The following is a 15,961-nucleotide window of genomic DNA, read 5'->3' on the forward strand; positions in this document are numbered from 1 at the left end:
AAGTCTGTGCGACCACCTATCGCTGCTCAATCCCACCTTTAGATGGCCCCACTTGGACTCCCCTGCTTGTCTCTGGGTCAGTAAGAGTTCATAACTTCCAGAGCCTGCACGGCCTGTGCAGAAAGGCTTTCCTCCCCACTGTCGGTGGAGTGGCCATTTGTACTGGGTGGATGTGGACGCTTCCCTGGTCTGGACCGTCCCTAGCCCTCAACACACCTGTTACTTTTACTTCAAGCCGCGCCCCCCACCCCCCGACGCTGCTCTCTAGCAGCTCTGAATTGGAAGGAATGACGGAATTCTTGGTTGTGTGTAGTCATGTCGATAGACTGGTTCCAGGTAAGCGCCGGGGTTTTGATCTGTTTGGCTCACTGCCATGTTCCCAGCACTGGGAAATGGCCCAACACCGAGTAGGTACTCAGGGCTTATTAGTTCAATGGACGAATCGCTGCATCTTGTTTGGATTACAGTGAAAATAGATGCAACAAAACCTTTGCCAACTCAACAATGTTCGACTTTTGTTGCTAATCCACCACCCCACTGTAAACTCCACACCCCGCAGCTAAACCTCCTCCTTTCCCCCTCCCGCCCTCCCCTAAACCAAAAATGAAAAATAAACCTCTTACCACCTAGTGGATGCCAACTCACGGGGACCCTACAGGACAGAGCCGAACCGCCCATACGATTTCCAAGACTGAGGTCATTAGGGAAGTGGACGGCCACATCTTCCTCCCATGAAGTGACTGACTGGTGGGTTTAAACTGCCAACCTTTGGTTTAGCAACTGAGCGCTTACCCGCTGTGCCTACCAGGCCTTCTCCTCCACCCTCAGTGGCCCCTAATAATCATTGGTGTACCCCAGACTTGCTTACTTTGCATAAATCACACACTACTTGTCCTTTCACAACGCTTTGCTCAGCCTGTTTTCATCCATGCACACATCACATTACATCATATTTTAAAAGAACGATATCCTCTACATGCAGTGGCAGTGTGCTAGCAGGTTTTGTATCGGGCTCTGAGCCACAAGGCCAGCAGTACGACACCACCAGCTGCTCCTCAGAAGGCAGACGAGGCGTCTACTCCGGTCAAGCGTTACAGTCTCGGACACTCACCGGGCCAGTTCTACCCTATCCTATAGGGTGGTGATAAGTCAGAATTGTTTGGTGTGGTGGTGAAGTAGCTCAAGTGTTTGGCTGCTAACCACAAGGTTGGTGGTTTAAACCCACTAGTCATTCCCTAGGAGAAAGGGGAGGCTCTCTACTCCCATTGCGATTTTTCATAGGCAGTCTACCCTGTCCTATCGGGGCGTTGAGTCGGAGTCCACTCGATGACAGAGGGCAGACATACTGCTCAGCGTCGCATATGCACTGATCCTATTTAACCCACACAACCACCCTGTGAGGTGACCTGGACAGGAAAGACCATCTAAGCACACAGATGTTGCCCAAAGCCAGATATCGGGCAAGCAGCAAAGCCGGACTTGAGCTAGGCACTGGCACCCAGCCCAAGCCCCCACCACTTCTGCTCTGCTGACTCTCCTTCCTTCCACATCTGTCTGCTGTGTGCTCATTATACACCCAAGGGCTTCCTAAGCCACACAGTGGCTTCCCTAATGTGTATAAGTGTCCGGGCTTCCCTTGAGCATTCTCCAGCTCCTGGGCCCCTCATCTAAATGTACAATGAGGCTTGGTTCTCAGGAGGGGCTTAGGTTTCCATCTCTTCTTGATTCAATACTGTTTCCTCTGTTACCAGTCTCAGTGGCATAGAGGTTACATGTCGGGCTGCTAACCACAGGACCAGCTGTTCAAAACCACCAGCTGCTCCGAGGAAGAAAGGTGAGGCTTTCTACTCCCATAAAAAGTTAGTCTAGGAAACCTAAGCTACAGGGTCACCACGCATCGGAATCGACTTGATGGCAGGGAGTCTGGTTTTGGTTTTGCTGCCAACCGGCTTTGTGTATCCGCATTATACCATCAGGTTTCCTTTCACGAACCCAATCCTGGAAACAACAGACTCAACTCTACCAGAGCATGGCACACGAGGCCCCATCTACTCAAACACTATGTCCTTTGGGAAGTTGTTCAAAATCCTCCTGTCTGGGTTAGATGGCCCTGTCTTTTCATGCACCATCACTACCACCACCAACACCAACACCATCATCTAAGCGAACAGAAAAACAAAGAATGAATTCTTATTATATGCCATTAAATGCCAGGTTTTGTTCCAAAGTCTTCAGTCATTCAGTGCAACGACCTTATAAAGCAAGTAGGATTACTGCCTGCAGTTGATAGATGACGGCCCTGAGGTTCAGAGGAATTAGCAGCTAACCAGCCTTACTATGTGACAGGGCCAGGCAGTCTCGCTCCTGAATCCACATTTGCCACAATGTGTTCTATGGCTCTACACTGGTGGTCTTTTGAATCTTGCCCATGTTCGTAGATGGTAAGTGGATTCAAGCCCATGGAGTTGAACCTTAGCTACGAGGTCTTAAAAAAGGTAACCCTTTCTGGATGCCTTCTGTCTCTAGGTCAATACATCCATCATGGCCTGGAAAGCTACCTACCTGTAAACACCAGGCTGGCGTTTTCTAGTTCTTCTTGGGGAACTTTGAAGCTAAAAGATTCATTGTAGAAAGGATCGATGGTGCCTTTTAAGAAGGATGTCTTCTTGGTTTTCACAAGCTTGAGCCCATGCACCAGCTGGATTTTCACAAAGGGATCTGAGGGCCAGACACGGCATCAGAACATTAGAGCCATTCCCTGGCAATTCCATCCCTCCGTGCCTGCTCCTCTACAGACCCCCACATTCCGTGCATCGTCTCACTCATCGAGCACCCAGGTGCCCAAACATTTGGCTTACTGCCCTGTTTTCAGAAAGAAAAAAAAAAATTACTCAACACATCCCTAGCCATTACACACTTTTGCACTATACCCCATTATCCAGGCTAAAGTGTAAGTATCTGTTTTTACAGCCCCCCTCCCCGATCATTCCAGAGCCCCCCAGGAAACTTTGGAAAACAATGATCTAGCAGTCCACTCATCCAGCATCCTTTTGACTGTACCTTCTTGTATCCATCCATCTATGCAGTTAACTGATGGTCCAACTACCATCTTTGCTTTCTTTCTTCCATTTTCCCCTCTGCCCATCTGTCCACGATCCACCACTGCTTTCATCCACTGACCACTCATCCATCCTTTGCTCCAATCGCACTTATCTACTTATCCCTTCCTCTTTCCCCAAGCCCTTCGTTAGTTTTCAGCTCTTCCCATGTACCAGGTGTTATGTTCATTTTATAGAGGAGGAAAAGGAGGACACAAAATGAGAAGTGATTTGCTTAAGATCTGGCCGGGGAAGGCAGAGTTTTCTGCCGCAGTGAGTTAGTTCATAGTCCATACACGGAAAAGTTTCTCGCTGCCATTGAACTAACTCTGACTCACAGTAACCCTACAGGGCAGGGTAGTGTCTGAGACTGTCACTTTCCACTGGAGTTGGAAGCCTCCTTTTACTCCCACAGAGCAGCTGGTGGTTTCAAACTTCTGACCTTGTGATTAGCAGCCCAACTCGTAACCCACTACTAGGCCACCAGACTCATCACAAAGGAAATGAGAGATGAACACATTATAACTATCACTCACTTTAAAAATTGTGTGTGTGTGCGTGCATGTGTGTTTTAGGTGAAAGTTTACACACAAAATCAGGTTCCCAGTTAATATACAAATATCATTGTAGGTTACTTTATCTCCATTTACCAGATGGAGAAATGAAGGTTGAGAACTTTCCCAAGGCCACATCGTTTGCAATGCAGTCAGTCGGCCACTAGAGGCCTCCCTCATGGGAGTATATGGCCTCTCCCATCATGGTGGGTCTGAGACTCTTAGCCTTAACAGCCTTCCCTCCACAGAACCTTTTAGAATCTCCATTCTGACAATGTGGCTATTGAACATGCAAGGTGTCTTCTAAATTCAGCTATTGCCTTATGACAGAAGCCTTTGGTTTTAGCTTTGCATGTCGGGAACTTAATGTGCCCCAAAGGCCGGAAGACGTTCCAGGAACTCTGGCTGCTTTGATGATACAACCTCAATGATAGAAGAAGCTACCGACAGGTGGGAATGGGATCTATTCCATTCCATTTCAATTCATGAAACTTGGGTTAGTTACAAAGTTGGCTCTTTAAACACAATGATCTTTAAACACAATGGGTTAGACACTGGCTCGGTAACTGCAAGGCTGGCGGTTCAAAGCCGCCCACTATTCCTAGGCAAAACAATGGAACTATCTATCTGTAAAGATCTGCAGTCTCAGAAACCCTGTACCCAAACTCATTGCCCTTGAGTTTCCAATTCAGAGACCCTAAGGGACAGAGGAGACCTGCCCCTGTGGGTTTCTGAGGCTGTAACCCTTGACAGGAGTAGAAAGTCTCGTCTTTCTCCTGAGAACTGACTGGTGGTTTCGAACTGCTGACCTTGTGAGTGAGCAGCCCATACCCAATCCACAGTGCCACCAGGCCTCCTCAGAAACTCTATGTAGGGGTGCTCTAAGTTGGAATGGCTTCAATGGCAGTGGGTTTGGTTTTCCAAGAGAGCTCAGAAGAGAGGCTCAGGGGGTACCCACCTCTCGAGCCTATTCAAATGCAAGATCACTGCTCACTACCGCCTCCAGTCAGAAGAACCAGGAAGCTGCTTTGCTTGGGGCTGCATGTGTAGAAACGAGGCTCTCGGTTTTCAGTAGTCATCACCTAATCCCAATCAAGTCTCTGACCCAAACAGCCTTACCTGTTCATCTCCAATGGAGCCCAGGCAGCGTAGAGCATTACGTGTTGGGCTGAGGACCACAGTCACCAGTTAGAAACCACCAGCTCGAAACCACAAGGTCGCCAGTTAGAAACCACCAGTTAAAAACTCCTTGAGCGAGAGGTGAGGCTTTCTACCTGTGCAAAGACTGACAGTCTCAGAACCCCCCCAGGAGCAGTTTTACCCTGTCTCAGAGGGCTGCACTGAGACGGCTCCACAGCAGTGGGTGGAGTCCATCTCAACAGGCATCTCACTAATCGGCTCTGGATGTTACTCCCCCACCCCACCCCCCAGGCCTTAGCAATAGCATCTGGGACACAGAAAAAGAAAACTGGGCCCCGGGTTTCACAGTGGCTAAAGTGTCCGGCTGTCAGAAAGTCTAACCGGGACGTCAGAAAGTCTGACCCTTCCACTGGCCCTGTGGAAACCCTATGGGGCAGTTCTTCTCTGCGTGACGGTGTCGATAAGGGTCAGAACTGACTCAGTGGCAGTGGTTTTCTGGGGGTCGGGGTTTGTTAAACACGTCGGGGAGGAGGGACGATCCCACTGTACCTGAACCTTGGCTCACGTCGGTCTGAAGAAGCTGCTTGGCTCGAACAACGTCCACATTCAGCCTCCCGGCACTGGGGAGATAATTCAGGGACAGAAGCAGCTCCCCCAACTCCACCTCATTCTGCAGAGAAAGGAAACGGGGTCAGGTAAACCCTTTCAGTCCTTATCCACCCACCGTGAAGGGAATCGGCTGCAGCAGCCCGCTTGCAGGTGTCTGGAGCGGGGATGGGTGGGGTGGAGTGGGATAGAATCAGCTAAAACAGGGTGCCTACTTCTTAGGCTTCTTTTAACCATCGTCCCCAGTTATTTTCTTCCCCCTACTTCAGAAAGTTCTTTCTCCTTTTAGAATGCCCAATGAGCCAAAGTGTCAATACTAGGAAATGAAGACAAGGTAGCTGCTGTCCTAAGTTGTACGACACTAACAGCTGCTCCCATCTTGGAGGGAGTGTTACTTCTGCCTAAGGGATTGGGGCGCAGAGGGGTTAAATAAGCCTGTCCTGCAGCTAGAAGGGGGCAAAAGCTGGTCATGGAAACTTGGGGACCCAATTCCAGATGCCGTGGCCACTATGTGATCCTGCCTTCCAGAAGGGTACCAGCGGGCCAAATACCCATGTGGATGGAAAAGGCCCTCTTCACCTGTAGCCACAACTGTGCCCACGCTTCCAGCTTGACCATGCAATGCCTGGCCCGGTGACATCTCTTGTTATAGAATACCTGTTCTCTCAATGTGAACCCCACCACATTAAAACAAACAAACAAACAAACAAACAAACAAACCTGATACAAGCAGCCAACTGTATGGATCCATATTTCCAGAAGATCTTAGACAGTAAGAAGCCCCCCTCCCACACTTCTCTGTCCCTGTCCTTGAAAACACTTTATTGTAGGAAAATGTTTTAAAGTATTGTAGAAAATTAATATATAAAACTAGATTGCTGTTAGGTGCTAGTCAGTCCATGGCCCTGGGCACAAGAGAAGGCACTGCCTGGTCCCGGGCCATCCTGCTTACTGTTCTGTTTGGGTCATTGTTGTGGCCACACTGTCACTCCACCTCAGTGAGGGTCTTTTCACCGATAGACTAGAAATAAAAATTCCCATGTATCCATCCATTAGTTGTAACAATTACCGACATTTTGCCAAATGAGGTTTGTTCCACACATGCTCCTTGTGGAATATTTTAGCCAAGTCCCAGACATGATGTCATTGCATCTGTACCTCCATGTCCTTCAGCGCGTGTCTCTTACTGATAAGGCACTTAAACAAGCACATTCATTATGGGAAATTTCCAAACACACTCCAAAGGAGCCTTCGGATGTCCATGATCTCTCAGCTTAAACAAAGACCCACTGATGGGCAATCTTCTTTTTCTTGTGTAATAAAGAGGGTGTCTTCAATAAGAAGCAAAAATCTTCCAAAGAAGAGAGGCACAGAGCTCAATCCCAGGAACTTCCATCATGCAGAAGTACAAGTGGGTGACAGCAACAAAGAGAAGTTTATTCTTTCACAGAGTAGGAAGCTGGAAGTTTAAACTTAGAGTTCCAGATCTAGAGGAAGGGGTTCTGTGTCAGCTCTGAGGGAAGGGTCTTGCCTCCAGGTGACAGATGTGGGCCTGGCATTTCTCAGTGATCTCCATGTGTCTTGCCATTAATCTTCCCCCTGGGTCTACGAGGTTCTCATCACAGGGACCCCAGGTTGCTCCCAGCTGTTCATTTTTGGCTCACTTCTCTCTCCTTGTACCTCTTGTAGGATGAAAGGTGATGCAGGCCACACCCCAGGGGAACACCCCTTATATTGGCTGTGATTTGAGAAAGGATGTCATATCCCATCCGAATCCCCTGACCACTGATTGGACGGGTCAATCAGATCATAATATGGGAAAGAGCACATCATTACATAACTGCCCAACCACTGGGAATCATGGTGCAGTCAAGCTGATGCATTTGGGCTGGGAGAGGAGCGGGGATGAGAATAATTTAATCCAATACAGAAGACCTGAGAGTCCAGTAGAAATTGCATAGGTCGCAGAGTTTCACTATGAGTTGGAATGGACTCAACAGTAGTGGGTGGGGGTGGAATCAGACCAAACTGGAGTTGAATCCCAGCTGTGGAACTTCTTGGCTATCATGGATTAACCGTGTCCCCCTAAAATATGTCGGGTAAATCCTGACCTCTGTAGCTCTGTAATTCCACTTGAGAATGGGTCGTCTTGATCATGTTAATGAGATAGGATTAGGTTTAGTGTAGGGTGCATCTTTTGATATAAGAAATAAAATAATAATTTATAAATTATCAAGGGTTTATGAGGGAGGGGAAAATGAGGAGCTGATACCAAGGGCTCAAGCAGAAAGCAAATGTTTTCAGAATGATGAGGACAACAAATGTACAAATATGCTTGATACAATGGATATTGTTTGTAGGGATTGTGATAAGAGTTGTACGAGCCAATAAAATGATTAAAAGAAAAAGAAATATGAAACCAGCAAAAATCAACAGCGATAGAAGAAAACAGATGCCAGGCCATATGGAAACCTGCAAAGAAGCAGGAAATAAGCTGGAGAGACAGGACCTTCCTCAGCGTGAACAAGGGAGGGAACGTCTTCCCCTCCAGCCTCGTGAATAAGATGCTGTTTCAGAAAGTCACATGCGCGTTGTATTTCTGGTGTAGCAGCATCAGATAACTAAGACATAGCCGGCGTGCTATTGGGCAAGCACGCAGCTTCACGGAACCTGTTTCTCTCTTACTGAGATAGCCTTCTCCCCAACTTTGTCGGTGTGTGGTCTCTGCTTCACATATGCAGACAGTCCTCAGTGGGATTCTCTTCTCATGTTCAATCTTGACTCACCTTGACTCTCATTGTAGCACTAAAACCAAACAAACCACATCCACTGCCACCGAGGCAATGCCAACTCATGGCAACCCCGCAGGGGGTTTCAAACTGCCAACCTTGTGGTTAGCAGCCTAACTTGTAGGCCACTCCACCGCCACCAGCGCCCTTTCTCTGGAAGCTTTAGGTCCCAAGATTATTTTGAAGTAACTCCTAGACATCATATTATCTGTAATATTTCAGTATGTATCCTCCCTCAATACAATCTGTACATCTTTATATCCAGCCGCGGCAATGGCGTGGAGGCCACTCTGACCTCCTCCGGCTTCGGTGGGGAGGAGAACACGCAACCCAAGGCTGAGTGCACAAGACAGAGGTCACTCACGCCTCCATGCGCCAGCCTCCTTTCACCATTCTTTCCATTATGCTCTGACCTTTCTACTGGGTTCAGTAATTTGCTGCAACGGCCACACAGAACTCACAGATGATACTCACAATTAACGGGATTTATTAGGGAAGTTAACAAGCTACCACGGTCCAGCATCCGAAAAAAATGAAGGACACAGTTGTAGAGCAATGCCTCTCCTTAACCAACTCCAAGACTCTCTTTGGAACTCAGCCTTTCAGCCACGAGGTCCCTGGGCTTCTGCCCACAGTGGTCTAGGAAGCCCGCCCGCTGCTCTGCCTCACAGTGCTCCTCACGGGATCATTGCCGCTGTGTCTGGTCTCGATATGGCTCCTTATTCTGTTCCCTGGTCTCTGTGTCACACACTGCCTTTGATGTCTCTGGTCTCAGACTCCATCGCTTCACAGAGAGGGATCTTGAATGTGCCCCACTGGTGGCTCTTCTGCCTTGAGGGTCCCGGGAATTCCCTCTTGTTCCTGCTTCTGAGATAGCTCATTCTTATATTAATGAATGAAATGAAAACTAACACATCCCCTCTATTCGTGTTAACACCCATGATTGGGTGATGGGTCCCACCCAGTCACCTGCTGGGAGTCACAGAGACCTGAGTTGAAGAGCCACGTAAAGAAATCTCACTTCACCACACCTCAAAACTCACCCCCTGCCCTTGAGTCCCGGCTGACTCATAGCGACCCCCGTGTGGGATTCTGAGACTGTAACTGTTTATGGGAGTACAAAGCCCAGTCTTTCTCCCTTGGAACTGGTGGTGGTTTCGAACTGCCGACCATGCGAATCACAGCCCAACGCATCACCGCTCCACCACCAGGGCTCCATGCCAGTCATCTTCAATCTGTCTCTGTTCCAGCCATTTCAGCTAACGAAGGTCCAAGGAAAGTTCTAGAGCAATGTTTGGCACATAGTAGATTCTCAAGAACATGACTGACCAGATCAACAATCAAATGACCTCATTTGGAGGTGCTAAGGCAGTGGTTCTCAACCTTAATGCTGCAACCCTTTCATACAGTTCTTCGTGTTGTGGTGACCCCCGCCCCAACCATAAAATTATTTCTATTGCTACTTCATAACTGTGATTTTGCTACTGTTATGAATCGGACAACCCCTGAGAAAGGGTCCTTCGACATCCAAAGGAGTCTCGACCCACAAGCTGAGAACCACTGTGCTAAGGAGATAAATAGCTCGCTATAGGTAGGACACATGCTCACTCCCTGTAAGACATTTCTGCGGACAAGATCCATGGAGTTATGCTAGAGCCCTGGAGCTGAAGGAGCCATATGGAGACCCTCTGCCAGTGCTGAGTTGCTTAAACCGCTGCTGGATCCACAAGACTTTCCACCCACTGGCCTGTGATCTTCTTGCATTTGGTGTCTTGCATGTTGTGTGAGTCTGAAGAGGAATTTATAGATTGGTATCGGACATATGGGCTCATATCAGACTTAAGGACTTGATCTGGACTGGGCTGGGATGTGTTCTCAATATTGAATTGCTCTCGTCTATAAAGCTCTTTCTTATACACATCGGAGTGCCTATGAATTTGTTTCTCTAGTCTACCCGGGAAAACGTACCCATGATCTGCTCCCACAAAGATTGTAGCCTGGACAGCTCCATGGGCAGTGCTACCTGGACTGCTATGAGTTGAAATGAACCCAGCGGCACCTAAGGACAGAGTTCTTTGTAAGGGGAGATCCCTTGGTTTTTCCCCTCAAGAGTTGCCAGGGGGGTCAAACCAACATCCATTCAGATAGCAGCCAAGTGCTTCACTGCTGAGCACCTGGACATATGAGTTGGCCTATTTTTTTTTTTTAAGATAGATGGACAACGATGTCCTGAGTAAGAAAAAAAGGGGAAGGGGGTGTTCAGCATCCTTCTCATGACTGCTAGGGGGCCTCCCCCTCTCCTCTGAGGGCCCTGCAGGGGCACTGGCAGAGCTGTCCCCACAGACTCATTTGGCCTCAGAGACAAAGGCTAGAGAATGCTGCCTGAGCTTGCACCTCGTCCGCCTGCCCTTCAGTCCCCCTGGGTGTAAAAGCCACAGGGCTACTTCCGTATTTAAAATGTTTAATTTTCTGTTTGTTGTTGTTGAGAATTCATACAGCAAAGCATACACTAAGCCAAGAGTTTCTACAGGTGCAATCCAGTGACCCGGATGAGGTGTTCCCCGTTTTCCGTGCTGTTCCTCCCCATGTAACATCAACTCAGTGCCCCTAAGCTTCCCATCTAAGCTTTCACAACATGGTCAAAGAGCCCAGGGCCCTTCGTCATTCAACCTTCAGGTCTGGTCCTGACTCACTCCCTCTTTAGCATCAACCATTTAAGATCAAATGGGTAGCATTTATACCTGATAGCAAAGCTCCGAGGGAGAGGGAAGGGAAAGGAGGGAAAGAGGAACAGCAGGGAGGACGTGGGATTAAGCGAGGGTACAACGAAGTGGATGGGCTGAGTCGGAATGTGTATGGACTGTGGACTGTGGAACTAGGATCTGCCCTATAACCCTTCCCCTCGTTCACAACGAAAAGTCACAAACAAAACGCCGCAGCTCCACGAGCTAGAGGAGATGGGATGGCTCCCGGAGGCAGCATGGTAGTCCCTAGAAGGTCTATCAGAGCCCGGAGGATGCAGTGGGCTGTGTTTGGGGCTAACTGCAAGGTCAGCTGATGGCCATCACCAGCTGCCCCACGGAAGGAAGGTGAGGCTCTCCGCCACAGAGTTAGAGTCTCTGACATGCACAGCGGCAGTGCTCCCATCCTGTAAGGTCACTATGAGTCGGCATCAACTTGATGGCAGTGAGCTTGGATTTTGAGTTTGAACAGGACGGTCTGATAGCAAACTGAAAAGCTGAAGGAACTTAGAGTGTGGGAACCATGGGACCATCTAGTTCAGTGGTTCTCCAACTGCCCCCAGGAGGGTCACGGATCCAGGGACACCCATGACCTATTGGGACATGGCTTGGATCAGCCAAACCAGTAGATCTCAACCAGGGATCATTCTCCCTACCCAGTCCCCACTCCTGCAGGGACATTTGGCAATGTCGATAAACATTTTTATTGTCACACGTGGGAGTGGGGGGCGGTGAGGATGGGGCTATGATTGGCATCTTGTGGGCAGTGGCCCATAAATTGTTAAACACCCTATAGAGCACAGGAATCCCCATAAGAAAGAATAACCCTTTCCAAAATTAGTGAAACACTAAACTCCATCTGCACGCTTGAGGCTGCCCTACAGTCTCTACCAATGCCCGGGGGAACGTCCATCCACTCCCTCTGCTGGGCTGGCTTTGTATCTCCTTCCCAGCCTCAGGCGAACTCAGAGCATCGCCACCCCAGTGCCTGGAAAAGAAATCATGCCAAGATCATTTCCCCAGGGCACGGATTGCCTACTGGATGATGTCTCCCCTTCCCTGTCTAAACGTAGTCAGAGAAGGCTGCTTAGTGCAATGCAGCACTCTAAGCTTAGTACAGAAAATGGTGCCAGGCCATCAGCGGGTGTCCCAGTGGGTGTCCCTTCATCCTTCCCTAGAATCAAATCCAGTGTCCTCCTGAGTCTAGTCCACAGGAGGGTTTACTGTGATGGTCCTCTGTGGTGGGTCTGCCCTGTAGGATGAGTAACAGCACCCTGACCTCTGCTCATTATACACTGGGACCACCCCTTTCCCCAGACGTGACACCCAAAATGGCTTCTAGGCATTGCCAAATGTATCCTGGGGGAGTAGGGGCCAGCTGGCAGACTGCGAACCAACGGTCTAGAAAGATCTACATGACTCGGCTCCTGCCTGCTTCTCAGGGCATCCTGGATGGGGCAAATGGTTAACATGCTCAACTGCTAACCCAAAGCTTGGATGTTCTGAGTTCACCCAGAAAAGCCTCCGAAGAAACACCTTGTCAACAAATGTACAAATGTGTTTGACACAATGGATGGATGGATAGATGGATGGATGGATTGTGATAAGAGCTGTATGAGCCCCAATAAAATGATTCAAAGAAGAAGAAGAGGAGGAGGAAGAGGAAGAAGAAGAAGGGCCTTGTGTTAGCCTGGGTAGACTAGAGAAACATTCGTAGATACTCACCTGTGTGTAAGAGAGAGCAATTGAATATTGAGAAGACATCCCAGCCCAGTCCAGATCAAGCCCATACGTCTGATATTAGCCATATGTTCGATACCAATCTATAAAGTCCTCTTCAGACTCATGCAATGCATGCAATGATGTTGAATGCTGGAAGATCACAGGCTGTGGGAGGAAAGTCTTGTGGATCCAGCAGCGGTTTAAGCATCTCAGTGCTGGCGGGGGTCGCCACATGACTTCTCCAGCTCAGGGCACTAGCATAGCTCCATGTGTCTGGTCAGCTGCAATGTCTCCCAAGGAGTGAGCATGTGTCCCACCTCCAGTGAGCTGTTTATCTCCTTAGCACCTCTAATTGAGGTCATCAAGCTATGACCTAATTGACAGGCTAGACTCCACCTCTTCACTCTTAATCCTTTCAAATTGACAACACATTATGTAAGTAACTACCACAGGCCTTGGTGACCTGCTTCTGAAAAATCAGCCAATGAAAACCCCACGGAGCAGTTGTTCTCTGGTATCCATGGCGTCGACTCAATGCACCTGAGCGGTCCATGGCCACCCAGTAGAAAATGCCACCTTACCACACCTCCATCAACCCCAATCTCCTGACCTTGTTGATTTCTCCTCATCCGATGCCACTCCACCCACAGCACCTAGAACAACATCTTTGCAGAGTCTGGCCAGACGAATATACTCCTGGGCCCGAGTAGAGGCCTTGGCAGAGCTGCCATATCCTGGTCCCTGGGCATCGCCAGCGTGACCTGACACCTGCCCTGGAGAGCCACCGAGACCTGAAGCTCACGAGGGTGACTGGCTTGTTTCCTTTCAGGCCACACCACATAGACAGGGCTCATTTCCTGTCTGAACTGTCTGACAAGCCTGACATGGCCAAACCAGATGGCGAGGACTGGAGAGGGGAGACAGCGGCTCTGCACACGGAGAAGCATCCCAGACCGGCCTTGCAAGCCCAGCCGCGCGCACACAGGAACGCGCCCGGCCCAGGCGGCTGCCCAGAGTCGCTTTCTCTCCCCTGCAGTCTCTAAACACAGAGCTGCTCAAGTCCATAAAAGGAAATCACAGAAACCCATTTGGGAGGAAAAGGATACTTTCTGGGGGAACCAGCCCAGCGCTGCTATCCCAACATGCTTCCTTTGAAGAGCTTCTAAATGGCACTTGTGTCAGCCAGGAGCACCCAGGCGAGCTTCCAGGGGCGCAGGCACCTTCCCCCGCTGCCCAAACACAGCTGCGCTTCGTGGCTGCCTTTGCTGTTCCCCAGGGTCCGAAGCATCTCTTCCTCTCTGCACTGAGGCCTCTGCACTTTACACGTCTCAACAAATACTTCCTTCCCTTCCTGTTGGTGCATCTCCAGCCTCATCCAGACACAGACACATTGCCATCGGTGCACCTGGAATGCCTTTCGGGGATGGTAAGGCAAGCCCACGCGCACACATTTCCCATTGCACTCCCTGGCCATCACGGGGACGGACCTTACGGTCCACAATGACCTTCCGGTAGGCAGAAAGGCTGCAATTTATTTGAACCATATTCCTATGATCTTCTCGATGGTCTGAAATGTCTTCATTTTGCCTTGTTTTCAAACCTCAGTGGAAATATACACATGCATACACTGCTTAAACAACTTCTCCACGTCCAACTCACTGGCATGGATCCGGTCCTTGACGTCGTGCAAACACGCCCCAAACCGGTCCACCGCCCTGAAAGTCACTGCCCCCAAGCTTCTCATTCAAGCCTGCCAGCTGCTCTCAGGCTATTTTGAATAATCTCAAGTTGTACACCTTGGTCTTTTTCTTCGGATACGACCTAAAATTAGGGGCACTGGGTCAAAGAATTGATAGTTTTGTTTTGTTAATTGCCAGATGAATATTACCAGCACTGGGCACTGACGTTTTTAGAAACACTGGTGGGATTGAAGGTGGTTGCTAAGTATAAGCATGTGGGTTTTAGTTTGCAGTACTTTGTCTGAATGTCTATTCGTACATCAATTTAACTGCATTTCCTCCTTGATGGAAATGGTCACTTTTTCTGACTTCTGAGGATTTCAGTGGGGCTCAAAGAACCCTCCTCTAAATGCCCAGAGCACAGCTGATAAGACTCGTTTCCATTTGGATCTTCCTTGTCTGTTATGGCCAGGCTTCTTCATCTTTCCTGTCCCGTGGATATTTTATTTAATTTCATTTGGATTTCCCTAACTACTAAAGAGGATGAGCATCTCTTCATGTTTGTCAGTCATTACCACGTGTTCCCATCTATGAGGATCCCATTCACCACCACCCCCTTTCCATTAGCTATCTGTCCTTTTTTCAGTAATTTATAGAAATGCCATAGGTGGTATGGATGTTAATTATTCTTTAGTTATGTACTTGGCAAACCTATGTGGGTAAGTCATAAGGTATTGCTACCAAATCATAGGCACCTTTACTAAAAATATCAAAATGTGAAGAAGTTATTGCTTCTTCACAGATCTTCCATCTAGGTCAAGGGTGGGGAATGTCCAGCCTGTGGGTCATATGTTGTTGTAAGGTGCCAGCGAGTCGGTTCCAACCCATAGCGACCCTAAAAACAACACAGCAAAGCACTGCAGGGACCTGCGCCATCCTCACGATTGTTCCCATACCCAAGTCCATCGTTGCAGCTACAATGTCAATCCATCCCCCCGAGGGTCTTCCTCTTGTTTGCTGCCCCTCCACTTTACCAAGCCTGATGTCCTTCTCCATGGACTGGTTCCTCCAGACAACATGTCCAAAGTTTGTCAAACAAACCTTTGCCATCCTTGTCTCTAAGAGGCACCCTGGCCTTACTTCCAACCGAGATTGGTTTGTCCATGGTACTTTCAATATTCTTTTCCAGCACCACAATTCAAACACACCTATTCTTCGATTGTCTTCCTTATTCACTGTCCAACTTATACATCGATAGGAGGCAACTGAAAATGCCATGGCTTGGGTCCGGTGGCACCTTAGTCCTCAAAGTAAAATCTTTTGCTTTTCGATACTCTAAAGAGGTCTTATGCAGATTTACCTAATACAACTCACCTTTTGATCTCTTGACTGCTGCTTCCATGAGCATTGATTTGGATGCACGCAAGACAGAATCCTTGACAATGTCAATCTTTTGTCCATTTAGCTTGATGACACCTATTGGTCTAATGGTGAGGATTTGGGTCTTTACATTGACCTATAATCCATCCTGAGGGCTGCAATCCTTGATCTTCATCAGCAAGTGCTTCAAGTCCTCCTCAAGTTGGCAGCAGCTAAGGTTGTGCCATCCGGGTATGACAGTTGTGAATAAGC

At 48.7% G+C, this 15,961-nt stretch overlaps 1 protein-coding gene across 1 annotated transcript in view; it reads right to left on the reverse strand.

Annotated features, from left to right (window-relative positions):
• The window catches only part of SYT17 (synaptotagmin 17), a 72,782-nt gene that overhangs the window by 26,264 nt on the left and 30,557 nt on the right, over positions 1–15,961 (reverse strand). Inside the window, exons 4-5 of the mRNA XM_075528323.1 lie at positions 5,342–5,462; positions 2,563–2,718 (exon numbers count right to left, since the gene is read on the reverse strand). Of these exons, the coding sequence (XP_075384438.1) occupies positions 2,563–2,718; positions 5,342–5,462 (277 nt within the window). The remainder of the gene's footprint in view (positions 1–2,562; positions 2,719–5,341; positions 5,463–15,961) is intronic.

This window comes from Tenrec ecaudatus, chromosome 12, assembly GCF_050624435.1.
Source record: "Tenrec ecaudatus isolate mTenEca1 chromosome 12, mTenEca1.hap1, whole genome shotgun sequence".
In the NCBI taxonomy this organism is placed as follows: domain Eukaryota; kingdom Metazoa; phylum Chordata; class Mammalia; order Afrosoricida; family Tenrecidae; genus Tenrec; species Tenrec ecaudatus.